Genomic DNA, 26,080 nt, shown 5'->3' with positions numbered 1-26,080 from the left:
TTACTATAGAGGAGAGCTGTTGTAACATTTAAATTGATATTTCAAGCAGAAAAAATATATATGCCTTTTACAAGTTTATGATCCATTAAGCCGGGAGGAGGAGCAGACATGTCAACTCATCAGCTCTGAAAAGTTGTCATGAAAGCCTGAAAAGAATATATTAGCTATTCACCAACCTTGCTTGGTTGCTTTGGCTTCGGCTTAATGCTTATGAAGACATCTAACTGCTCCATTAGCTGTGTTATAAACTGTGGTTCTACTTCAATTTCTTCCTTCATATCAAACATGAGCACAAGTGGAAGGCAACCCTGAAAAGACAAGATACAACAATTTGTAAAACTTATAGCCTACCCTTTCCCCATGAAAATGTCAGCAATAAACTGAAATATAGAGGTTGTAACACATATACACCATGATACAGTAAACTCAGAAAAAAATAGCAAGGATGAAGTTTTAAGTAAAGTCTTGTATGCAAGAATAGAGGGGAATCTTTTTACCCTGGACTTCTGAACAGTTTGGTGGTATACGGGTGAAATGATTTGTTGAATATTTGCCATTCCAATCAGCACACATGCACCCCGCATTAGCTATTTATACAGACTTAGAGGTGTGTCCAGAGATTCATATTCAGAAACCACTATTACCTACTAAATCAGAAGAAAATATTGTCAGGAACTCAAATGACTCCCATTAAACTAGGTTTAAGATAAGGAAACAATTCTGAAAAAACATTCTTTGCAAGACACCATTGCCTAAGTCTTAACTTTTACCTTTCTCTTCCCCTGTCCTAGACCAGTTAGATAAGTATTTTCCTGCAATATAGATGACATCTCTAAACACTTTCAATACTCAAACTTTAAGTAAAAAAAAAGCAAGCACCCCTAAAAAAGTCCAACCCCCCAAAACATAACAAAAACCTCAATGTTCGCAGGATATCTAGACATTATTAGATTGCTACTTCTCAAAATAACAAAAATAGATGGTACAAAGTCAGTGAAAACCAAATACTACTATTTTGTGACTTTAGATTCACAATAAAGTAAAGATAGTATCATATGTATCAGGAAAAAAGCCCCAGTAAGATACATTCAAGAAAGTGGTCTTTAGTCCGTTTGCTGCTTTTGCTTCAGAATGAAAAGCAGCAAATTGGTATATTTGTTCTTCAGATCACTAGTTCAGTATCGTTTTGTAATTAAATAGCACTTCTCCACAGTACCACCTATAGCTACACAGTACTTCCCAAAGTAATTTTAACTTAAAGAAAACGAAAGCAAGACATCTTAACTATTTTCACTTCAGGAAGACCAACACACAGCTTAATTCCAGTAAGTTAACTTGTCTGAAAAGAACAATTATGAATAAAGTCTATTTAAAAACACCCGAAATCAATAATCAAGGATTTTACGGTAACAGAACTGCTGAGAGCATTTTATACTTGGAAGTTCCAGATGTTTTGTTAAAAAGCTAACAAAAGTAATATCAGAAGGTCTCACCAAAAGTCTGCTGAATGAAAATACAACTAAAAGTTAACAGGAAAACCAGAAACTTCAAATTTGAAGTGTCAGGCTTTATAAGCATATTAAAAGGCTCAGTTTTTACACTACTGTTTTGTTATTGTACGTTTAGAGCATCTACATGATGATGGGAGAGGAACAGAACCAAGTAATGTTCTTTGACAGGGAGTGAACAAAACTAAGTTGTCAGTATTGTCTTCTGTAATTAAATACAGTACAGTCTTCATTATTATATGCAAAACTAACCGAAAGCGTCAGTATTTTTTAGTGATGATCAAAATACAGATGAAATCAAAGGGTTTGGAATAAGGGGAAGACAGATCAAAAACATTTTAAACAAGACTCCAAACCCCTCTTGCTTAGGGGTAAAAAGTATCTGAATTTTAAATCACTGGGTATTCTTTCTTCCTTTTACAATTTGCCCTCATCACTACGAGTATTGTCTTAACCACCATGCTGAGCATATTCCTGCAAGCAATAAATATGCTGATGATTAGAAACTGGGACTTGCAATGCTTGTCAGAGATAAGGGATATTCACAACTTGCACACCACAGAATTCAAAGCCTTCTCAATAAAATTAATTATGAGTTGATATTGAAGTTTCCATTTAGACATGCTGCTAAACAATTTTTAAAGATGGCGCCAACGCATTACTTATGTCTTACTGTAAGGTATCTATGCACTGCATTGCATTTTCTGTTGATATTGTACACTCTGCCTCAAATTTAGTCTCTGATGAGAATTACAGATCACAACAATTTAGTAGCTCAGAAAAACATTACGGTATTTCTTTTCCTGGTCTTATGTTCAGATGCTTCTAGACAGTTATTCCTAGGAGCTCTGCAGCGATCACATCACTATTTTTAAATCACCTCTCCAATTCCATAGGACACTTGTGCCGCCCAGCTGTGCAGCAGCATCGGGTGTTATCCTGACTGAACGAGAGGAGCTGGCAGGAGGCAACAACAACGGTGACCAGGGTGACTCCCCACCACAGAAATCTCATCCCACCGAACAATGCCCAAGAATAAAACAAGACAAGTGAAGTTTATGTCAAAGGAAGCTGCGACTGGCTGCAGCTGTCTAGCTGTATGTAGGTATCGGCATGGCTGGCAAATTTAAGTGCTTTTATCTGAAGCTGAAAAACACTACTTTTACAAAGTTCGGAATCACAGACAAGTCATTATCCGGTTAGCTATTTCTTCCCTCAGCTTTTCAAATTTTTATTGTTTAAAAAGATATATTCCTGCTTTGCAAAATTTGTTTTTAATACTTGTTTTATCTACAAAACTGGAAACAACAGTTTCAGGGCATGTAATGCCTGTGAGTTGAAACAGACCAAGTCTCCTGGTCAGTTCAGTTCTGAAAGGGTGATATCACAGATGTAATGTAGGATACTAAGTTGTACTGATGTGCTTGGAATTAAATCAAGCTTCAATATTTAAAAAAAAAACGGCCCTCGTATAATTCTAAATTTTGAGAGTAAAGGCATACTTTGATGTTCATACCGTAGCTTATCTACATTTCCTTCTACTTCATGAACGTCCAAAAAAGTACTACTTAAACCTCACCAAGGAAATACATAGAATCATAGAATCTTCATGGTTGGAAAGGACCTTTGAGATCACCGAGTCCAACCATACACACACAAAAAACCCCCCCTACAATCTCTGCCACTAGAGCATGCCCTGAAGCGCCAAGTCTACACGTTTCTTAAATACCTCTAGGGATGGTGACTCAACCACCTCCCTGGGCAAGCTATTCCAGTGCCTCTGGTCCTGTCATTATTCACTTGGGAGAAGAGGCTAACACCCATCTCTCTACAACCTTCTTTTCAGGTAGTTGTAGAAGGCAATGAGGTCTCCCCTCAGCCTCCTCTTCTCCAAGCTAAACATGCCCAGTTGCCTCAGCCTTTCCTCATACTGCTTGGTCTCCAGACCCCTCACCAGCGTGGTAGAATAAGAAACATAGAATAAGGCTATCTCTAAGTATTTACAGACAATAATATCCTAGAATATAGTAATCATGAATACAACTGTATAAACAGATAGGCATCATGGTTTTGTTTTCCACTATGCAGTAAGGCACAGTGCAATGCACGAGATGTGGACTTTTGGAATTTAATGGTATCATGGTTTCTCCTAATAACAGCTTTGAATTGGCTTTGAGTCCAATCTTCCCACGTGTTGTTCATAAGTATCCATATGTATAAACATACATGTACAAACATTGTTACTACAACAACTCCTAAAGGCTCCTGTGAAGCTTAATGACCAATATAACAAAAATCTGTACAAATAATAATAATATTTATCACTAGAGCTATTTTTATAAAAGGCCTTATAGTACTGAGGCTACAGTACTAGAAAGAATGTAAGACTGCAGAATGAGTAATTATTTCCTATGGTTCCCCAGTTCCCTTGAAAACTTGCCTGCATAGGAACTAAGAAATTCCTGCCACTTGCCCCCAAAACTACTCGCCTGACAAACATGGAAAAGGCAGGTTGGCAAAAACCACCACCACCCAACAAAAAACCCCTCCAAAAAACTGACTTCTACTTAGAAACATATTGTTACCGTAAATTTAAATTGCTTATGTTGCATTCATATTATGAAGGTCATTTTTCAAATCGTGACACCAGAGATTACAAATATTTTAGATAACTACAAACACTCATGACAAAAACAGATCACTCAACTGAAACAGCTTTTTGCTATGTGAGTAGTAATCCTTCCTCTCTAACTTCATTTGACCCATAAATACATGCAGAATGAGCATATTTTCTATAATGCGGCATTTTTTTCAAGCAAGTTTCGCTGAAAGTATTTACCATGAGATATTGCCTGGCAAGACAGACAGACTCAATTGTGCCCTGGAGGTAGACAGTGGATTTCTTCTGTGGGTTACTAGGGTCAGGGAAGTGGATCTGAGCACCGGTCCTCTGCATGATATGTTTGATGTTACTGCCATTTCGACCCATCATAAAGAGATGATGCTGTGCTGCAATGTCGAGTTGGGTGCTCACAGGGATTGCAGAGGCCAGGCTCCCAGCTAGGTGTTCTAAAAGCATGGCTGTTCCTTCCTGTGGGGGAAACGCAAGAAACAGGTGAAACGGCACTCACAGGCATACAAAACAACATTTCAGGCTGTTTCCTTATTTGTCATACATTCCACATTCAAGATGTTTTGATTAAAAACCTGATTGATTTCTTACAGGTAACAGACTGACTAAACGCTACCTATTATTCCCATTTTATGGCCAAATGCAGCGTTTAATTGCCCTTGTAGAAGGCAGTAAGACAATGCTGAATGGTTTGGTCCCAACAGACATTCTGTGCCCACGTACAGCAATAAGAAAGTCGACAGATATTTGTTTGGGTAGATATACTTGCAAACTTCGTCTTGCAGTTTTGGCCTAAGATATTCTGACTGGCTTGAGATACACCCATCTGAGACCATATCAATCTGTCTCACTGCCAGCTGATAACAAGGAAACATTTTTATTTTATTAAGATAAATAGGCCCAAGGCAGTTCCTTTACTTGACCGTCAAATTCACATCTCCCAGTCCTGGTTTCGCAAGAACAGTTTTATTGACTCTCAGGGCAATTTTCAAGGTTATGCATTTGAGCACACATTGAAAAGATAAAGCATGAAGAATTCATATCGGGGGGTGTGTGCGTGTTTTTTGTGGTTGGTTTTCTTTTTGAGGGGGTAAAGGAAGATGTGGAGGGGGTTAATAAAAAGATAGGTAAGATTAGCACATATTCCAGAATTGCTGGAAACCCAAACAGGTGTGCAAGAGATGAAATTAAAAGCTTAGCATAAACAATGCTAAATCCTAAACTTAAAACTATTTTCTACGCATTTTTACACCTCACCTATAAAAGTTTAAAAAACCCAAACGCTCAGGCTCCAAAAGTGATTATACAATAACAACACATACTGATGAAGCAGGATATAAAATTAATATAGTTCTTAAGTATCTAAATTATTAATATATTTATGTCATGCAGAAACCTACTTAAGACGACACATTACCTTCACAGCACTAGTGTTATTTTGTGACCCTCTGACAATGACTGTAGCACCATACATTCGAGAGCGTTGTTTAAAGGAAACTGAAATATTATACGTCTGACATATATGCTGAATTGTGGGAGAGTTAGGATCTGGGATTGGTTGGAGAATTCCAGCAATAGGCAATTCAAACATCAGTACCAGTGGAAGCAGCTCCTACAACAACATTGAAGAGCAAATATTGAAAAGCACAATCACAGCCACTGAAACTGCTACGGGTTTATTACTGAATCATAACATATTGGTCAGTGATGACTAAATTGACATAGTATGTCCTCTGTCCAGGGTTCATTGATAAAAAAATATCATATCTTCAGTTGGAAGGAGGCACTGATTTTTTCCAAGGACACGAGAATTATTTGTTTTGCATAGGCTTTTTTGTTTGTCCCCCCACCCCCCCAAATAGCAGGATCTTTTGCAACTATGCAGCAACAATAAAGCCAGGTAATTTCCCCGTACTTAGCCACGCAGACCTACAAACTGGTTAGTATTTGTAAAACTTCCTAGAGAAGTCTCTTTTCTGTCAGGGATTAATTGGAGCTCTGAAGTCAGCTACAAAGCTACGTAAACATCAGCTTCTTTCATTACTGCCGAGACCAAGTTTATGTAAGTGACATACCTGACTCCAACAACTGCGAAAGAGATTTCATAATTTATTATAATGCACATACAAATCAAAACTAGAAGGTAAAGACAGAAAAGTTCTAGGAGTGGAGAATGGAAATGAATTCCACCAACTTATTTGCACAAATCATTCATGAAAATGGTTAAAATTAAAAAGGCAGCAATTGCTTTTCCTAAGGCATAGATTCACACAGGATGCCTCAACTTCTACAGGCCAGCTGTGGAGAGTAAGTTAAGATGCAGTTTTAAGCACAGTATGGGATACTTTACATCTTGCTTATACTGTAGACTTTGTGTTCAAGGTCCACCTTGGGCTAGTTAAAAATTTGGCCAGAATGTGAATCACTGTTTTTATAATACCCTTTGCATTTTACTCATATGGATACTCACACTTCTTCCTATATTTCTGCTGTCATATGACAGAGCCAGACACACCTAGGGTTATCAAAACTATGATTTCCCCCCCCCCCTTCAGGTATTTTCAAGGGAACACTATACTCAAATAGACTATTACCCGAATTCTAACTCTTGCAGACTCCACTCCGGCTGGCTGTCCTGCAATAGACACCTAGAAGAGCAAGAATATAGAAAATATAACATCACATTTTCAAAGAAGGCATTGGAAAAGTTATTCAGATACCTGTGTTCCCTTTTTTAAAAAAAATAATTAAAAAAATCAACACTTATTTCACACCTGGTGGCATCTTTAATGTTCTCTAAACAGTAGCTAAAAACTCAAACCAGGTTAAAAAATAATCTATGAATATTACAGCATCCTAGGTTACATAGGCTTAAGCAATTAGCAAAAAATTGATATATCAAACAGTTGTTTGGACCAAATAACGGAATTACTACTGTACACATGTGCTCAATGCTAATATTCAACACCAGTAGGTTTTTCTGAACATTTTGAGATTACTGTATTTTGCTCAACAGCCACTAGGATGCACAAGAGGGAATTCTAAATCCAGTGATGAAAGACTTTAAAGTGAACATTCCAGTAATATTAGCATTACAAAAGATGTACAACACAGGTTCAATGACTTATTCTTATAAAATTGAACTTTTACAATAGGACATTCATTTTTGATAGCTATTCACCAAGTTTAGTTTTTCGACTAAGTTATACCATAAACCAAAAGCATGAAGAAATTAATCAATATGCTAAATAAAGCAAGTGTTGAACAGGAAAAAAAATTGACAAAAGCAGTGCTTTTCATACTGCTTCTGTACCATTCACATTAAGTTGTTGACTTCTGTATGCTCGAAGTAATTTTAGTTTAAAAAAAAAAAAAATTGAAGTGATTCATGAGCCATCACAAATTGTTTCCATCTGTTCTTTAAGATTTGCTAACTTAGGAAGTCCCGTGCTTTCTACATAGTGTAAATAGCAAAATCTATTTCCCTGAACACGAACTCACCATCCCCAAAAAACCCAAACTGACAAAAGAAATTTAGAAATGCTTTATACTCTCAGGAATTACAGCTAAATGAGTTAATATTAAACAATACTTACTTGATTGCTTTTCTCTGCTTGATTATTCCTATTTGAGTCTGGAAAATGGATATGGCATCCTGTTTCCTCCATCACCTTTTTAATATTATTGCCACCTTTACCTATCACATGAGAATGTTCTGTATGCGAAACATCCATCTTCAAGGTTACCCGATTGCTCTGGAAATCAAGCACCCATGATTAGATTTGTTCACAGCAGAACTTCAGTATTTTAAAGTAATGTAAATTGAAGAATCACATTCAAAATCGTATTTGCAAAGTATTTTTCGCCATGGCTTAACAGGCTTAACTTCTACTCAAGTAACATGTTTTTAATATGGATCACAGTTAGATGCTAAGCCATTCACATTTTCTTTCCAATAAGGAAATAACATGGAAATAGGTACCCCAAAGATGCATCTTCAAAAAACATCTAAGGCTTTTAAAACACACCCTAATTTTTATCAATTGTGACTTAAGAGTGCAAGCCATTCTAATTTATTTTAATTCTGTGTTCTTTCAACTGTAGTTACACACCCCTCTCTAGTCTGAAAGGATCATATGATAGAGACTTTGGCAAATCAAAGCCATGGAAGCTAAAATAAGCGTTTTTTTCCGCCTTTAACATACTGATTTTTTCTAGTACATCAATTTTTAAAATACATAAATGCTGCCTACAGCTGTTCTTAAAAACTATATTGTTAACAGTCCATAATAATGTTGATAATAGCTGTTCAAAAAAATGGCGCTTATCACTGGAGTGTTCCTTTTGTACATCTGTTTAGAGAATCCAAAAGCTGGCGTGCAGCTACGCAGAAGCCACACACACTGCCCCAAAAGATTTGCTATTGGATGAAAAAAAAATATCTGATGAACATACAAGACTCCAGCCAAAATCTTGATGTTTTAGAAATTCTGGTTCTAATGTTTCAGAGTACAAGAATGCAGTAACAGCTAAAAATAGCACTGCATAAATGCTCCTAAAATTGAATTTCAAACAGAAACAAAATTTTAGGTTCGCTGAAGTGGCTGCATAATCTATTGTTTGCAGTGAAACCGTATTTCAGATTTTAAATTAAAAACCCCAATCCAATGAACAAACCATCTATGTTTTTAGCCATATGCCTGGAAATATTATTTCTATATATTTCAGATATGGAAAAAGTGTTTTAAGCAAGTATTTTCTTGTATCATGTTTAAATATTTGTGTATACTCCAAATATCAACATGCAGAAAGAACATATTGAAGGCTTTGCTTCAAAGCATCCATAAACACCTTCTGTTTAAATCAGCCCATTTAAAGGATCAATGTCACCACAAAATTTGGGGTTAAGGTGTCATTCTAAATAAGCTCTTTCTTACTTTTGTGTCCAAGACAGACATGATTTTCTCTTTCGCTTCTTTAACATTTTCCTTTTTTCCAGAGACTTTAATATGGGGGTCTATAAAAGAAATAAAGACTTGTAAGAAAAATACAGTAAAATATCTATCAAAACTTTCCCCACTGCTTAAGTAAATTTGAATCCTTTATTTATAGTTCAGCGATAAACTGTGCCACCAACCTTTGGGATTCAACTAAAAAACAAACGTGTTGTTCCATCCCTTCAGCCCCATGATTAGGATTACCAGATGAGTTTATTAAACACAACTTAAAATAAATGGAAATCAAATACCAAATGCACATCACAGATGTTGTCTGCAATGCAATTACGTAGCTAAGCCACCATGTCTTCTCAAACAAACATTAACAGAGGACAACTAAAAGCTTTCTGACAGCCTTACTCAAGCTTAACACAGACAACGTCTACGAAAAATCCCCAAACTCCAACCCACACCCATCATCGCTTCATTATATTTAATTAGTCTCTAGAGCTAGCCTTTGCAGTTTTAACCTGGCAATGAAGGTGCCTCCAACAGAGGTTTTCTGATGGAAGTTATCCAATCAAATTTAAATGACACTTCAGAGATTTGATTTAGTAAAGTGTTAAGTATATGAATTAATATTTGCTACTAAGCTACATCCCTAGGAGGAACCCCAGCTGATGGCAGATTTTGCCCATTGAGAGCTAACATATTGATTCTACATCACACTTCAGTTTATGCTACCATTTTCAGACCATTGTGCTGAGCTATGAGGTACAGCTCTGCATCCTGGAATACACACCTGGTCGGAAAGTACAGAACTGACTTTGGAACTAAATCAAGGAGCAATTACTCAAGAAAAAAAAAGTGTAAAAATTATACATTAGCTAGTTTAGGAGCACCACCTGGTGTCCAGAAGCATGAAGTGCCACAATGCAAAATTACTGTCAAAACATTAAATAGAGGTTAAATTAAAACAACCAAAAAAAACCCCCAACCGACAGCCAAATTTCTAAGTATTAGAAACCAGGATATGATTTTGCAGGTGATGCCTATTTCTCTTTCCCCAGGTCTTGAGTCCTCTGCCCTTTTGCAGTATAACAGTGCTTTTTCTCCTGTGATGGGATGAACTGTTCTCAAAAAAATAAATCTAAACCCTCTCCTGGTTAATGAATTAATCGAATTCATTATGCTAGACAGATACATAGACCTTAGGGTATGTAAGAGTATATATATTCTCAATGGCAGGAGCAAACAGAGCCGTAACACAACGTATCTGCCTTTCCCATCATCTCAATAATTGAAATCATTTCACTGCTCAAGAAATGCCAAATAATACAACTTTAGATTGTAAACCTGTTGTATTCAATTGAAAATTGAAACTGCTTAAAGCCATGCCTGGATACTCTTTTCCTTCCAACAACGAAAAGCCTCTAGTCTTTACCACTGGGAAGTTCTGAGCACATTCATCTGGGGATACAGAAACACTGAAGGAACACAGGAATCACTGCCAAGTTTCATGAAAGTCAAGAAAAATGCAGCATTTTGAGTTCTGAGAAACAGATATATTTCATTTTTAAAAATGGAAAAACTGTAGTTGCAAAAACATGGTATGCACATAGAATCTACAGAAGCTCCAAAAAATCTGCTGCTTCAGCCTTTTCACAATGGAGCAAAGTGAAAAAAAAAATCCCACCAAAACAGTCTTAAGGGCAATTTTTCTTTTCTTTTTTTAAATTGACAGTAAGCCATGTGGTTCTAATGTGTTTAAGCTGTGAATGATATTTGAAGTGGATGTCGCAGGCAGAAATTCCCAGAAGCAGATTCTAGCACACTGTGTGTGCTCCGAGTGCTCTTTAGAGGCAACCAGCAAAAACACAAGACCAGACCACCCCCACTTTGGGGCTGATTTTCACATATTTGTAAACGTTTAGTTTAATACACATTTGGTCACAAGTATGAAAAATATCTGAAATCAAGCCTGGCATCCTATTAATACCAAAGATAAGTACTGCTACTCCGTAATACTATTTGTTTAGCCATGGGTGAAAGTACATTTTAGAATACCTATTTTTCCATTTCTCATCTCAGCTGGACTCTTTTTGTTGATACTGACAGCTTCAGCAAAAAAATTCTGTATTTCTACATTCAACCTTTCTTTGTTCTTTTTAGAAGGGGAAAAAAACCCAAAAACAAAAGGAAAGAAGAATCCACAAAGCAAAAGAATTCACTGATGCCAGTGACAATTCTAAAATATGCTATGAAATCTTTCAAAATTAGTCTTAAGTACCCTCTCCTTGTTTGACTTCTCAATGACACAGTGGTTGGTAATGGATATGAAGCAACTTGTTTTTAAGTTAACAAAATTCTTCCTTTGAGAATTCTTCCTTTGCTCACTTTCCTTCAAGGAAGCACAATCTAAATACGACATCTACACCAAAATCTTGCAGGAGAAGAGTTACTTGCAACTAACAGAGGTTGAAAGTCCCTTGAAATGAGGTAGGAAAAGCAACAGGCACCCAAATAATACTGAATCAAGGAACAAAGAGAAATTCAGGAATTACTTAAAAATTCAGAGAAGCAATTAGATCATATAATCTGATTTTCTGTATATTACAAACCCTCATGTTTCTTAATTATACTTCTCTATGGAATCAGTTAGCTTATTTGCATCGCAGTTGCTCTGGAAAATGGAGAAAAGTGGAAAATTGTTTGCTCTAATGGTTCATCAGTTTCCGCCTCCCAGATTTGTGCCCGATTGTGATGCTTAGGCTCACTGGGTCTTGGTCTACCTTTCCCCCTGCCACCGACATTAAAGAACCCTTAGTCTTCAGCAGGGTCTTCCAGTGAAGGTCCATATACGACAATCAAATCACCTATCATTATAACAACTCTTTTTCTGAGCCCAACCCTAAATACTCTAATTTGACCAATCATTAAGAAAAATGAGCTAGAGAAGCTGCCTGGTTTTTTTTCCTGGCTAAATTATTTCTTTTCAAATTAAAGAACTTTCTGTTTCTGTTTTGTAACACTATGCCACAGACAGATTTACCAGAAGATAATCAAAAGGCAAAAGCTTCTCCCAAACTTCTTGGAAGCCCAGCACAGACCAGGCTGCATTTGACCTCAAACGACTGTCTGCACAATAGAGAAAACCTGTCACTAATGGAATCAGCATTTACCTCCAGTTCCAGCTTTCTGGTTAATCTCAACTATTTTGTGGAAAAGGCTGAAACTGCATAGTATCTGACAATTGTTTTCAGGATTTCTATCCAAGTAGGAATGAAATGACCACGTAAGGTCTTTGTGCATCAATACAAGGAAGTAATTAAAACAGTTGACATAAGCTTTCTAAATGTTTTCTGAAGCTGTTGCCACCAATATGGAGCCAAATACATTAAAAATGGTTCCAGAAATTTTTTTACTTCTTGGCACCACAAACTGAGGGTGTTCAGTACTTGTGTATGACAAGTGACGTCTGTTTGCTATTGTATTTACACCAGACTAGGCTGACCATAGAATTTTTCCCTATCATCTATTTTCCTGGTGCAACTATTTATTCCATGGATTTACAGTTACATTTTTTAATGTAGAAAAAAAATTTACTACCTTGCCTTAGTACTAAGACAAAAAGTTATGTTGGCTAAAGCTCTACACTTAACATTTGAAATACCTTCAAGGTGGGACTGTAGCAACGCATTCTCAACAGACAAAGTCTAAAACAAGATAAATGTCACTCTTAAAAGCCTGAAGAGCATTGTCAGGCATAAAGGTACAGCAGGTGTAACGTATGTATAGTACCGTCAGTACAGACAAGCATAAAATCACCCTCCAGTCCGTATCTAGGCTGAGCCGACTGACCACAGCGCCTGCACACAGCCTTACCTGGAGCCAGGCCACCCATTGAACAAGGCCAACTGATTCCAACAGAAATGGCTCTTGCTGAGACTGAGGCCGTAACAACGCCAGTTTTGTCCAGGTGACAACTGGATCAGATCACCAAGATGTTACGCCATACTCCATCCCTGAGGAACACTGGGTTTGGTACCTATTTTTACTGGGAAAAAATCCCATTCGCCTGCTGCTTTTTTTTTTTTTTAAAAAGCTTTCGAACACAACTGGAAGTATACTTTAAATAAAACTAGAGCTAGGGCAAGGAACAGATGCTTACCATGAATGAAGAAATGAGACACCAAAGCTTTACAAACTATTTGCAAACACAGAACAAAGGCTTCAGAAGAAGTCTGCATGCTAGAAGAGTATAAGGCTCTAATGCCCTTAATACAAGTGTAGTTTCAGAAACTGGGAGATTTTGACTCATAAGAAGTGACATGATCAGTATCTTGCAAAATATACACACAAATGTATATGTATAGTAATCTATCTTTTAATCAATTTTGACGGGCAGTGTCTTTTTCCCTAATAATGAGAAAGATAAATTTAATTTTAACAGATTCTCCCCCCCGCCTTCTCAAGAATGGGGGAATATTTACACAAAATAGAAAGCTAAAGTTACACAACAGAAAATGCTGGAAATTTTTCTCAACAGTCTTCGTTTTGCCAGACTCCTGTCTTGAAGTGGCCTTTAATTGCTCCTATCCTCAAATTCCTCACTCCACACTTTGGCAGAGTTTCTACCTCCTCGGTCTTTGTCCACAGCTATACTAGCAACCCTCCAGCCTTTTGCTACTATTGTGTGCAGCATTTCAGTAAACAAAATAAAATTCCTCCAAGCAAAAATACGTTTGTGCCAGGGCAAACGCATCTGCACTGTAATTTTTGTCAGGCAAGAAGTATTTCAAATAATTAGACATTTAACTGTGTAGAGCTCTCCTGCAAATCAGACATTACATTTAATGTCTGGGCAAGCTCTTCAGACCACAGCTATGCATCTAGCTTGTTTACAGGATGAAGGGACTTTACTTAAGTTACAGAAATGCCACTAGTCTAAAAATAGCTAGACAACTGGGCAACACCAGGGCAGATGACAGTCATTCTTAATAAGTAGCTGCTTAGGATCTGAATAGCCCACGAGTATTACTGAACTTGAGCCATACAAGGCAAAACAAAGACAAAAGAGACGCAGCATTTTTAAGGACAAGTTATGGAAATATCTGCCTCAAAATTACTAGCAAAACCACACTAAGCTATATGAGAAGTTAAAATAAAGAGAGAAAGCCAAATGAAGAGATCTAAGTTGGTATGTCCTCAACCGGAAGAGCAAGTACATTATTATTATTCACCCTTCAATGAAAAGAGGTCTATAAAACAAGTGAATTAATCAAAAAGGTGAAGTAGGACTCACTATTAGTATGGCAAAAGGGATAATTGAATTGAAACAATTTATTTAATGCCTTTAAATAAATTAGGAATTATTGTGTGTACAGTCATTGGAGTGGATATTCACTGAACAAACTAGATGGATTGATGATAGCCAAGATAGACTTGAAACAGGCTCAATCTATTCCCATGGAGAAGAAACATTAAGGCTAAAAGCATGCAGCAAATACTCATGATTAAGGGCATATGCAAAGTAACTCATTTGAGTAAGAAAGGAAATTTGTCACTTGGGCACTTCTTGCTGTTGGCTTATCAGTTTAAAAGAATTCGCACCCTCTCTCCAATGCACCTCAGTGCACTTACTGCACCTCTCAGCATCCAAACCACAGGAGGAAAAAAAAAATAAAATAGTCACGCATTAAGGCAGAATGCAATGGGCCACTGCCTACTGCAGACTCCTATATATCCTCGGACATATCCCTCAACGACACAGGGCTTTTTGGCTTGGGTTTGGTTTGTATTTTTTTTTTTGGTAGTTTAAATTAGACTGCATCATCTATGAACTGGATTTCAACTAGCTAACTAGCCCAAAACACGGGCTGCAAGCAATTAGTAGTGTCTTCGGAGTAGACGTATCCCGAGGCTCTGGGCATTCTAGGGGATCTGTTTGTTGTGGACAAACAGCTGATTACGAAATGTCCTTGGGAAGAGCTAGAGCCACTGCCTATATGTGTGCACACATTTGAAAGACTCTGTCTTCTCAGAACTTTTTGACTCTTAGCTTTCTCCCTTACTGGCATCTAACCCCAAACCATCTTTCGAAGAACTTCTCTTCTACTGAGAATATGAAAAGGAACCTCAAACAGTTTACATGTAACCCTTCGCTCTTTTTACATTTTGCTTGCTATTACGTAGTCACCTGAGGAGCATTAAATATCAGAGCATTGCTTTTCAATCCTGCACTGTAACAACTGTATGATGGTGAAGCCTACTAGCCCCTCCTTACTTCTCTCCACCATTTATAAAATACACATATACATACACACACAGACACACATACACAGATATTCACGAAGCAGAGACTGAGTAAAACATTGACTTTACACACACAACAGAAGAAATGCTGTGCAACACCTGGTAGAGCAGAGAACAGAGTCTTGTTCCTCAAAGATTTCATAGTGTAGTTCAAAATAATTTTAAAACCTTTAACAGGCTACCTTAGGTAAAACGGCAACTTAAAGTGAGATACTGAGATATCTGCTTGACGTAGCCTCAAAAATGAAAAGAAATGAAATGAGGTTTACTTCTACATCGAATCATAGCCGAATCCCACATTCGGGTCTCTTAGCAGCACTGAAACATCCCCGCAGAACACCAAAAATCAATGTTCGGAATGCCCAGAATTAAGCGAAAATTACCCCAAAACATCAGATAAGCTTTAAAAAAAAAAAGATTACCTGTACAACTTATTATTTTTGGAGAAATAAACTATTGATGACTGGATTTCGGACCCAGTGACAGAGGAAAAGAAGTTGAAAAGACTTCTCTTAAAGCATAAGCAAAGAGGCAAGACAAGGAAGAGGTAACAGAACATATAGCAATTTAAATAGAAAAGTGACCGGATTTGAAGGGAGAAGGGGAAGGCCAAGGTGGAGAAGAAGAAAACCTGGAAAGAAGAAACAAGAATGAATTAATTGTAATCTCCCAGAGTCTCCATTTCAGTTACACAATTTCAGTTTCTTACCACCATAATTAGCTTAAATTCATTATTTTGCTTTTTCTAAAAAAGGTCATTAGAGACATTTTATAAATGCATCCAGACACTAAAAGGCACATGCCATGCTGCAATTCTGCTACTTCTTGGGCATTTGCTCTTCAGCCTTTAGCCTAAGCAGCCACCCAGAGCAAGGCAATCTCTCAGCAGGACATGAAGTCTGTTAAGTCTGATTTTTTTCAGCATGGAACCAATGAATTCACAGTTCATTACTTAAATGTCTGTTGCCATTGTACCTCAAAGCACAAACACAGAACCACAAAGCCTGGGAAAGAAAATAAGAAATAAAGGGAAGGAAAAAGCTACAGTGTTATAAGATCAACTTAATAGAGGTCTTAAAAAACCCAACATTCCTATCAAAAATAACACCATTATATCTTCACTGCACACAGACTCATATTCAAGGTTACAATTTTGATGCATAAGCCTCAAGATAATTTTAGTTTCTTACACATTTGCAAAAGAGTCATCGTGGCTGTGTTTTGCTAAATAAAAAGCATCATAACATCTGACTCACGACCCTAAATGCACGCCTCAGGCTCAACCTCCTTTGCAAATTCTCCTACATCCAAATCCAACTACGCTTACTTTGCATCTGCATGCTTCCCCATTACTGCTTTGCCTTTTAATGTCTTACTGCTTTCACTGACTGCGTTTCACTGTGTGAGTCAATTTTTACACAGCCATTGGAAAGTATTAATTGTGTGGTTGGAACAGGAGGGTGCAGCTAGTCTTCAGCAGAGACTACTGTGCTAGATAGACCTGAGCGAACAGGACAAACAGAACTGTCCCCTTGAGAACCGGTATGAAATGAAATGTTCTCAGAAAGACGGAAACAGCTGGCTCTTGATAGGACACCAGACACCCGGTGACTAAAGCCAAAGACAGCTAAACATAGTATTTTTGGTTACAATTACAAATACTCTATTACTTTTTCTGCTTTAGTATCACGCTTCTACAGAGTGAAATGGATTCTGCCCAGAAAAGTTTCCCTTTTTTCCTGAATTACTGTATTTTTAGAGGTTCTTATTTCAACAGTGTGCCTGATGAACATGGCAAACAGGTTTTTTGTTTTGTCTGGGGACTTTTGTTTCTGTTTTGTTTTGTGTTTTTTGGGTTTTTTTTAAATGAAGAGAAAAATGAGAAGTCCAATAAAGAAACATCTGTACAGTCTTCTTGAGAGCTAACCAAATAGCAAGAGCTACATGCAGTACATGACAATGATTCTTACTTCAAGTTACAGTGAGGCACAGTCAGATCATGCATTGTGAGTGTATTTGCCTTTCAGAGGGTACTTCAGAGCTGCCCACCCCAACCCAAACATAGGGGGTATAAATGCACGACAACAAGCACTTAATCAGCTGCCAAGTAAAGATCTGAAGGGCAATGGACACAGTGCAAAGATGTAACACCCCACAGAGGAGCAGAGCCCCCCAGTAAGGAGATCCCCACGAGCAAACAGCCTCTGCAAGAGCAGGAGACCACAGGCAGGTCCCGATGAGCCAATCCTGGGGGCACAGCAACAGGTAGCTCAGAAGCTGGAAGAGGAGGGCTGTGAGCCAAGGCAAAACACACACGGGTGCCTGCTGAGGCCAGAAGCCCAACAGCAGGAAGAGCTGCAATCAGGGAATATGAATGGTCATATATCACCAACCGGCAGATGGTAGAGAGATGTTTCTGGCCACTGCATTATCAACAGTAAGATTTCAGCAAATATTGCAAACACCAAGCAGAAAAAGCCCCATTAGATGGTTTTACTATTTGCATTATAGTGAACTATTTTTAGAGATTGAGTTTAGACTCTAACAGACCTTTCATTACTCATTTTGAACATACATTATTTACAGTACCTGTGTATTTAGGAGAATAATTGGCTTATTGCTCACAAATCTTCGTACATGACATACCTGCATCAGCTACCTGGGTGTGTTGGCACTCAGATGGACACAGGCATAATAAGGACTCACAGCCGCACAACACCGGGGTTTTCTTACAGTGCTGACAACCCAGTAAAACTCCAGTCTAACAGCCCACAGTCTAATACTGATTTAATGCCTTAGTAGTCTCTTATGAAAGAGAACTCAAGTGCAAGCAGATCACCTTCATGGCCTATCTTGTCTTTTCATCTACCAAATAAAAATAACATTGCTTACAATAGATAAATAGTACAGAAGAAAAACCTCCTTAACTCTTTTTTGAAGCCATAAAGGCGGCAGTCATTTTCTTTTTGATACAGAAAGTTAGATCATTCATTGTCACATAGATTACATTTCTACATCTTGGGTTCGAAATTTAGATGTTAGTGATAGATATCAATACATATTTTGAAGTTATGATAATATACAGTGCATAAAATGTGACTCAAAATTGCTACAACCTATCAACTAGTTTCTACCATTCATTGACAAGATTTATTTATTTATAATTTTTGTTTTACAGCCAGCATGGCAGTGTAATAGCTTTTTCCACGCATCACTGCTGTGCCAGCTGTAATCTCCAGGAAGAAAAAGCAAATAGACAGATACGGGAAGAAGTGTTTCCATCTTTCTTCTAAATCCATTTGTGATGCACTTAAAAAAAAAATTATTCATCTAGTGGAAATTACTTATGACTTCTGAAAACTTCAGGATCCTTTTATACAAGCTATTTTTTTATGTGAATACTGAATTACAGATTTTAATCATAAAATAATCTACCATTTCTTGGCTTTGAGCACAATAATATTCATTTGGCACTGTAAGAGTTGCATATCTTACATTAAAAGGTTATTTTTATTCACAGATATGAAATTATTTTCTGCAGAATGACAGGCAGTTTGCACCTGATCTGGAAAGTGAACCTTCATCTCCTGAAGACCACTGACCAACTTAAAAGCTTCTGCTTTTCTTTTCAGAGAGGGGTTCATAGCAAGTAAACGTGATTCTACCCACATTATTCTCTGCAAGAGTAATTTTGTGATATGCTTAAAAAAAAACAAACCACAACGTGAAAGATGTCAAGTGTTGCCTTTTAAATCAGGAAATCACCCCTGAGCTGTTCTCAGGTTAATTTTCTCTGCATCTTTTCTGTCCATCTCTCTCCAGTGTTAGACCAATAGCAAAAATCACGTCTAGAAGAATTAATGGCCTGTTGAGCATCTGTGCCGCAAGAATTTCAGCAGACATTCTGATAAATTGCTTTTTTGGTGCCCCAAGATAGAGTTTAAGTAGAAGGATGGGGACCACAGAGCAGAAGACCATGTCAGTCCCTAGTTTACATGTAAATGCAGTATGGAGTGCATTGCAAGGTATCCACTAATGGCTACAACCTCCTAAAAATCCAAAAACAATACGTCAGCTAATTCCAGTTTTCACTGAAAGATCATGACAAATTTGTATTCAAGTAATTTAATTATGATAAGAGTTTATATTACTACATTCCAGAGCTTGAAATTTCAGTTTTTACTACAGTTACTGCCAAGCACTGTCACTGGATGTCAAGCCCCTTGATAATTCCCTTCATATTACAACTGTGTTTGTATCTTGGCTCTCCCTTATCTGCCTGAGTGTAAGCAAATTTACAGCAAGTACAGCAAGCCCTAATCAAAACTAGAAAAGCCCCAAACTTCGTTCCTACTCTTCTTACAGGAATGAACGCAGTTCAAATCACTCTACTGTAAATTTACTTCAAGTACCATGTCCACCTGCTGGCTGCTTAGAATTTGTTTCCTTAAATCATCCAGAAATGTGACACCAGAAACATACTGTGTTTTTCTCTGAGCTGATACAAACACATGATTTTATATTTTGGTGTAGAAGCAGCGTTCATTGCTGTGGGCACACAGCCCCCAAGCACAGAAGAATGGACAAGCTAGCCACAAACAAGATGAAAGGCTCAAGCAAACATGACCTTCTTTAAAAGCTTTCTCAGTTGTCACCTACGCTGCATGCAAAGGGGGAAGAATTAATTGATCCGGCTCGTTTCTGAAATGGTAGCAATCTGGAGGCTCGTTTAAATAACTCCAGTAAATGAAGCATTTGCTGGCAGCTGCTGGCACAAGGGATGCTGTGGATTTGTGCGTGTCTAACTGCTCCGATCGGAGGGAATCAACATGAACTCCCGCGGCCAAGTTTTGAACGGCCTGGGACAGTCTTTCTGTCCGTTTATTTATTGCAAAACAGGGAGGACTCATCTCTGCTTGGGTCAGCTCCTCCAGAAACAAAAGACATAAATGAACTTGTGATCTAAACAAAACGGTTCTTTAATTTTTAAAGTACATAATTATAAGGTTTGGGGATTTTTTTTCCTTCAGAATACGAGAAGCAGTATGCACTGACAGTTTCTCATTTACAGAGAAAGTTAACAAAAAGCAGATGTAGCTCATAATACAGCAACTGCAATACATGCTGTAATTAATCTGGAATTCCAAACAATAAACACAATGTCAGCAAGAGACTTGCTTTAAATCTTTAAGTCAATTACGTATTGATTGCCTTAGCAACACATTACAGAAAAAAATTTAGTGTTTACAAAGTTGTGTTAAGATAAGCAATAGTTAAAAAATCTGCAGCAGGTAGCCTGTAGGTTAATTAGGAAGCTTAGCAGCACTACCTAATGTGCATACTCGGAAAACTATTAAAACTACAAAGATTCTTTTCCTCGATGTATTCACAAGCCAAACATCATCAACACAGAAAGCAGCTGAACTTTTCCAGCTTTATATCTCAGCCCAAGGAGAGCAGCCACTCATGGAAGAGAGACTGGATATTTTGTGTGCGTGCATGTATTTCAGATTGCAAAATATGCAAATATTTTCAGTCTTGGCAAATTATAGAAAAACTAGGCTAGAAGATAGCCTAGTTGGTGTGTGTATGGTTGGACTCGGTGATCTCAAAGGTCCTTTCCAACCATGAAGATTCTATGATTCTATAGTGAGGGATATGAAAGTTGGGCCTTCAGGTAGAGAATATGCCTGCTTAGAAAATGGGCAGCAGTGAGATGCTGAGAAACTCAGAAGTCATCTTTGTTTCGAGTTCCATATTCACAGTTTGAAGTAAAAAAGATTTCCAGTATTAGTTTTCCACTAATTGTTTCTCTATAGCAAAAAAAAAAAACCAACAAGAAAACCAGCCCCTTTCCAGCATCTCCTACAAATCTGTCATGTCCCATCAAAATAAACCAGGATAATGCAGAGCAACAGCTGTGGACAAACAACATAAGACAGATGAAAATTGTCCCCACAGTTTAGCTGTCTAAATATTTGTGGGAGAAGACAAATTTTCCATTAAGTGTAGAAAAGTCACGAAGTCAAATTCTAGCTCATAAGCATAGCAAAAAGAGTAAAGAATTGATAATTCAATCAACAAAAATTTATGCCATAGTGAAAAAGTTGCCTTCAACTGATTTTACTATGACAAATTTCAACCAGAATTAAACCAAGAATTTTTGCAAACACTTGTTTTTGGTTACTACTACTACCAGGCGTAAGAGTCACTCCAAAAGTTATTTGCAAGAACAGGACTTAGAAAACAAAGACACTGCTTCAGAAAAACTCAAAAATATCACTTGGCCCTCCTCATACGCTACCATGGCAGTTTAACTCCTGGATGTCACTGCAGGGCACAGGATTATGTCAATATTTTAATTAGCAGCTATGATTTTACATACCTCACTGTCTAGATAAAACTGTAGCCTGCCCATACCAGAAAAAAAAAAAAAGCTGTGGTTAAGCCACTGGCAACTAAAGAAGGTCAGCAAGAGTGAGGAAAAAGTCCATTTTAATAGCAGGAAGTAGAGATTTGCAACATTTTCAGACCAAAACTCTTCAGTGGCATAAATACAAACCCTCTGTCTCCCAGAAGTCCCAATGAGGTTGGATGAGTACATCCAACCCTCTGGAGTCCCACCTCCTTTAGGAGAGGCGTGGGAGCTTTAAAAAGCAGACTCTCCGTCCTCTCACAGCAGTTCCAGCGCCAGCCCTTCCAACTCAGCGCAAGCCAGAGCTGCGGGTCCTACAGCTGCCTTCTCCTCTGCTTCTGCGGGTGGTGAAGCACAGACACGCAGAGCCCTCATATGCCTCTTTATAGCCACTCACTGAACTGCTCCAAACATCCGCTCTGTACCTGACCGGCTTTTCTCCACCGAGTAAGGCGGCAAAAGGCCAGGGGAGGCAGGGCTGAGCCACTGCAAGTAACAGCTTTGGTTCAAAAGACACCACAAATCTGGGTGACCTGCCACCCACTAGGAAAACTGGCTGGGACAGCACAATAACCACCCCTTGGTTTTAAACACCAAGGCACTAATGGCAGAATACTCTTTGTGAAATATTACAACTTCACATGGTTGGGGCCGTGGCAAGAAGAGTGACAGGAACTTAACAAAAGCCAAAATATTCTGCAGTCTTACCGGCGAGGAACGGCCCCCCAGCAGCCGCTCTCAGCCCAGCTCTCTGCTCCCCGCCAGCAGGTGAGAGCAGAACAGCCAAGGACACTGCTGGCACATACCAATTTAGGAACCTAAATTTAGGCACTCAAATAGAAGTTACCAGGCATTCATTTTCAGCTACTGCTGAAGTCACCAATGACTGTGGTTCAAGTTTTATTTACTAAAATGACAAAAGAGGAAGAAGTAAAAAAAAGAATAAAAACGCCTGTCTGTCATTGGGGGTGAAGTTGATTGCCAAGAGGCTCTTACTTCTTGACAACTTCTTCCTTTGGGCTGCTTTGTTATTTACACAAAGGAGTATTTTTTTTAATATGACGACTCAGCTAATTAAAAGCACAATACGTTTTGTCATAAGCTCATATACCTTATTATCTCTTTTGTCCTGCATTTTCCCAGTAATTCATGCTACAAGTGGCCTTTTCTACAGTATTTTTTGGGGGGTTATTTTTCTTCTAAGCCCCTCACTCCAGAACAAACTCCATCTTCACTTACTTACATACAGAATCTAAAACTCTGCTCCCCTCCCCAGTGCACAGATGTCAGATGTGCGCTGTCATGGCTGTTCTACATGGATTCCATCTTGCAGCATCCTTCAGTAAGCATCTAAATCAGGATCCGCTCTTTCTAAAAAAGTCTCTGAAGTGAAGGACTGAAATACTCCAGGTGGTCATTTAATCCATCTCTTGTGGCAGGATCTGGTATACCACAGCACTGTTGACAGTTATTTAATGTGTCCTGAAATATCACCACTGGCATGCAACTTATTACACTAATTATCTATCCTTGTCCTCCCTAAAATCCAAGGGAAGTCTCTATGACAGAAATGTTCGCTTTTAATCCTGCCCTAAGTAGACACTGATAACAATCACCATTTTCCTATTCCCTCATAGCCTTCATTGTTCTTTTCTTTATAGATAACATTTTTTTTAAACTCTTCCTAATCCTTGTTTCAAAGCATCTCCTTTGCTTTCCCCTGGATTGTCTTCAAATTGTCCAAACTCTGAAGATCAGCACTGGCAACTGGTATGATTTCACTGGTGAAAACACAGCAGTACTAAGTTGCACGAAATAAGTATTTCTGTTATTTACAAACAATAAGCCTGAATATACATTCCCATTTGCTTTATTCTGGGATATAACATCACACTCCAGTTCCTGTTTAATCTGTGGTACATAATGACCTTTAAAACCCTTCCTTCAATACCATGCACCTGATCTTTCTTCTCCAAGCAGCCTGGGTTGAGTTACCATTATTGGGTTGTTCCTCATTTTGCATCATTTCTTCAATTTGTTTTGAGTGTGAACTACGTTCTGTGTCAACTTGATGCCGGTTGCAAATTTTATAAATACGTATTATCCCATCAATTAATGACCAATGAAAACACTGCCCAGTACGAGAGAATACATCAAAATATCTAACAGAAGGAAAGATGCTACGTTTCTATCATTTTAAGGACGGGAAGTCACTGTATCTCCTTAGATTTCAGGCAAATCTCCTGCAAGCAGAAAACAATAAATACTACAACTAATGAGTCATGTTCAGTGTTTTTTTCCCCCCCTCCCAGAAAGTGTACGCTCATTCTGAAAGTTTGGTTATCTTTGAAGTGACCAAATATATATCTATAAGCAAATTGATTCATATTTGTGATTCTCCACATAACAGCACCCACAGAGGCAGGAAAGCGAAGCTGAGATTAACTTCTCACTGCCCTCCATTACAATAGAAACAGGAGATAAGAAATATACACAGGAACATATTTTGCACATGTGTAGCTTAGTATAACTACTAAATTTACTGCTAAAAATCTTGGTGGCAACTGTTTGGCACTGTAATATTTTAAGCAAGTCCCACAAAACATCTTTCATTTTCTTGAAGCCCTGTATTTTCTCAGCTTACTTTCTTGACTATTATTCTCCTCCAGCATTGCGAAACCTTAAGCAGTTTATGCTATTTGACATCGCACTGGACACAAATCTAATAAGCTGGATGACAGTTGCACTCAAATTTAATCCTTTTTATTGCCGTCTTGTTTTACTTGCACACATTCTAATTCTGTTTTGTGATTTTTAGCAGAAAGTGCCAATATCCTCAACTCCCATGGACTAGAAATTAATGCTTTGCGTTCCCAGTATTTTAAGTCATACATATGTTTTGATGCAAGACGAGACATCTGTTAAGTGTTTAACAAATAGAAATTGCAGTCAATTAAATTACATCTTTATGGAAGTAGCAGACAGATATCAGATATGAGAATAGTGCCATGTTAGGTATTTAATCACTGGTCTAGGACAGTAATGAAAGTCTGCATCAATATAGTGGTGTTTACCAGCTTTTCCCCAGGATATTCATCAAGTAGAACCTTCAGAATTGCGTCTGATCTCATTTCCAAGACTAGGATATGTATGGGAAGTCCATGCCAGACGCTTATGAAAGCTGGACTGAAATCCTCCTCTCCACTTCTCGGTATATACATTTTTACCCGGTCCTTCCCCCACCAATCTTCCTCTTTCTACCTTAGACCTGTTTTCTCATTATCTTTATAGCATCTTCATCATTGACTCTTTATTATTCTACTCTTTCAAAAGCCTCATTTCTTTAAGATTCCCACTATAACCTTATGCTTCCTGCCATGTCTTTGCTGACTCACATCTACCTCTTTCCAACAACTGTCAGTCGCTTCATCAGTCTCTCATTTCCTCTCTGTGTCTCCCGCTTCCCCCATTCCACTTCATTCCCAACTTTTTACTTTCCCACAGCTTTCCTCCCATTAACAAGAGATCCACTTGCCTTTCCCTTTCACAGGAGTTAAGAAAGGGAGCATACGTTGCCAATAGTCATCATTGACTAGCCTTGGTTGATCAACACTGATGGACAGTACCAGTCTCACTAGTTAAACTATACCAATTCAGCAGCTTCAACTGCTGCCACGCAGCCAAAGTTACAGGCTACCGGGGCTCTCGACAAGCATTTACCATAAAAAACAATTATTTTGTAACTGCTAAAAATCAGGGGGTGGGGGGTGTGTGGTTAATAATCACAAGAACACTATTTAATGCCCTGGATTTTTTTTGCTCTGTAGATCTGACTTGGTTTACAGGAAATGTTAGTCTTGCCAAATAATCAAGGAATAAAATGACTAGCACAGTTTACACAAAGTTAAGTTTGTACAGATGAAAAGCTTAAAATTCTGAAAACCATATTATAGTTATTTTTCAGATATGCCCTCCTACTGCTACTCCAGAAAAATCATATGATTCAAATTATAGTTTCCAGAGGAAGTCATTAAAGAGACTTTCTATCAATGATGGTTTCGTATGTTCGCACTTGGTCTTTGGCACAGACTCAGTCTATATTTAGAATGCACACTATAAAGAAAGTTTGAAACCAAAGCGATTTAAAAAAATAATCAGGATTTCACTTATAATGCAAAGAGATTTGCAGAAAAAGGACGATAATCACTTCCGTTGTAATTCTAGAGTGTTTATAGGAGTTGCAGAAGCTTAAAGAGGGCAATGCAGTAGCCAG

The 26,080-nt window shown here is 38.0% G+C and overlaps 1 protein-coding gene across 2 annotated transcripts in view; it reads right to left on the bottom strand.

Annotated features, from left to right (window-relative positions):
- Positions 1-26,080, bottom strand: part of BICC1 (BicC family RNA binding protein 1) — a 113,621-nt gene that overhangs the window by 19,966 nt on the left and 67,575 nt on the right. Inside the window, exons 1-7 of one of the 2 annotated variants that reach the window (XM_063339235.1) lie at positions 15,815-15,953; positions 9,078-9,157; positions 7,737-7,895; positions 6,735-6,788; positions 5,558-5,752; positions 4,348-4,599; positions 177-308 (exon numbers count right to left, since the gene is read on the bottom strand). In XM_063339235.1, coding sequence (XP_063195305.1) covers positions 177-308; positions 4,348-4,599; positions 5,558-5,752; positions 6,735-6,788; positions 7,737-7,895; positions 9,078-9,098 — 813 coding nt within the window. In that variant the 5' untranslated portion in view covers positions 9,099-9,157; positions 15,815-15,953. Of the gene's footprint in view, positions 1-176; positions 309-4,347; positions 4,600-5,557; positions 5,753-6,734; positions 6,789-7,736; positions 7,896-9,077; positions 9,158-15,814; positions 15,954-26,080 lie in introns of those variants that run through there. The other variant, XM_063339234.1, reaches the window with a different exon arrangement.

Source organism: Chroicocephalus ridibundus, chromosome 6, assembly GCF_963924245.1.
Source record: "Chroicocephalus ridibundus chromosome 6, bChrRid1.1, whole genome shotgun sequence".
Classification (NCBI taxonomy): Eukaryota; Metazoa; Chordata; class Aves; order Charadriiformes; family Laridae; genus Chroicocephalus; species Chroicocephalus ridibundus.
This window is presented reverse-complemented; position numbering and strand designations above follow the sequence as displayed.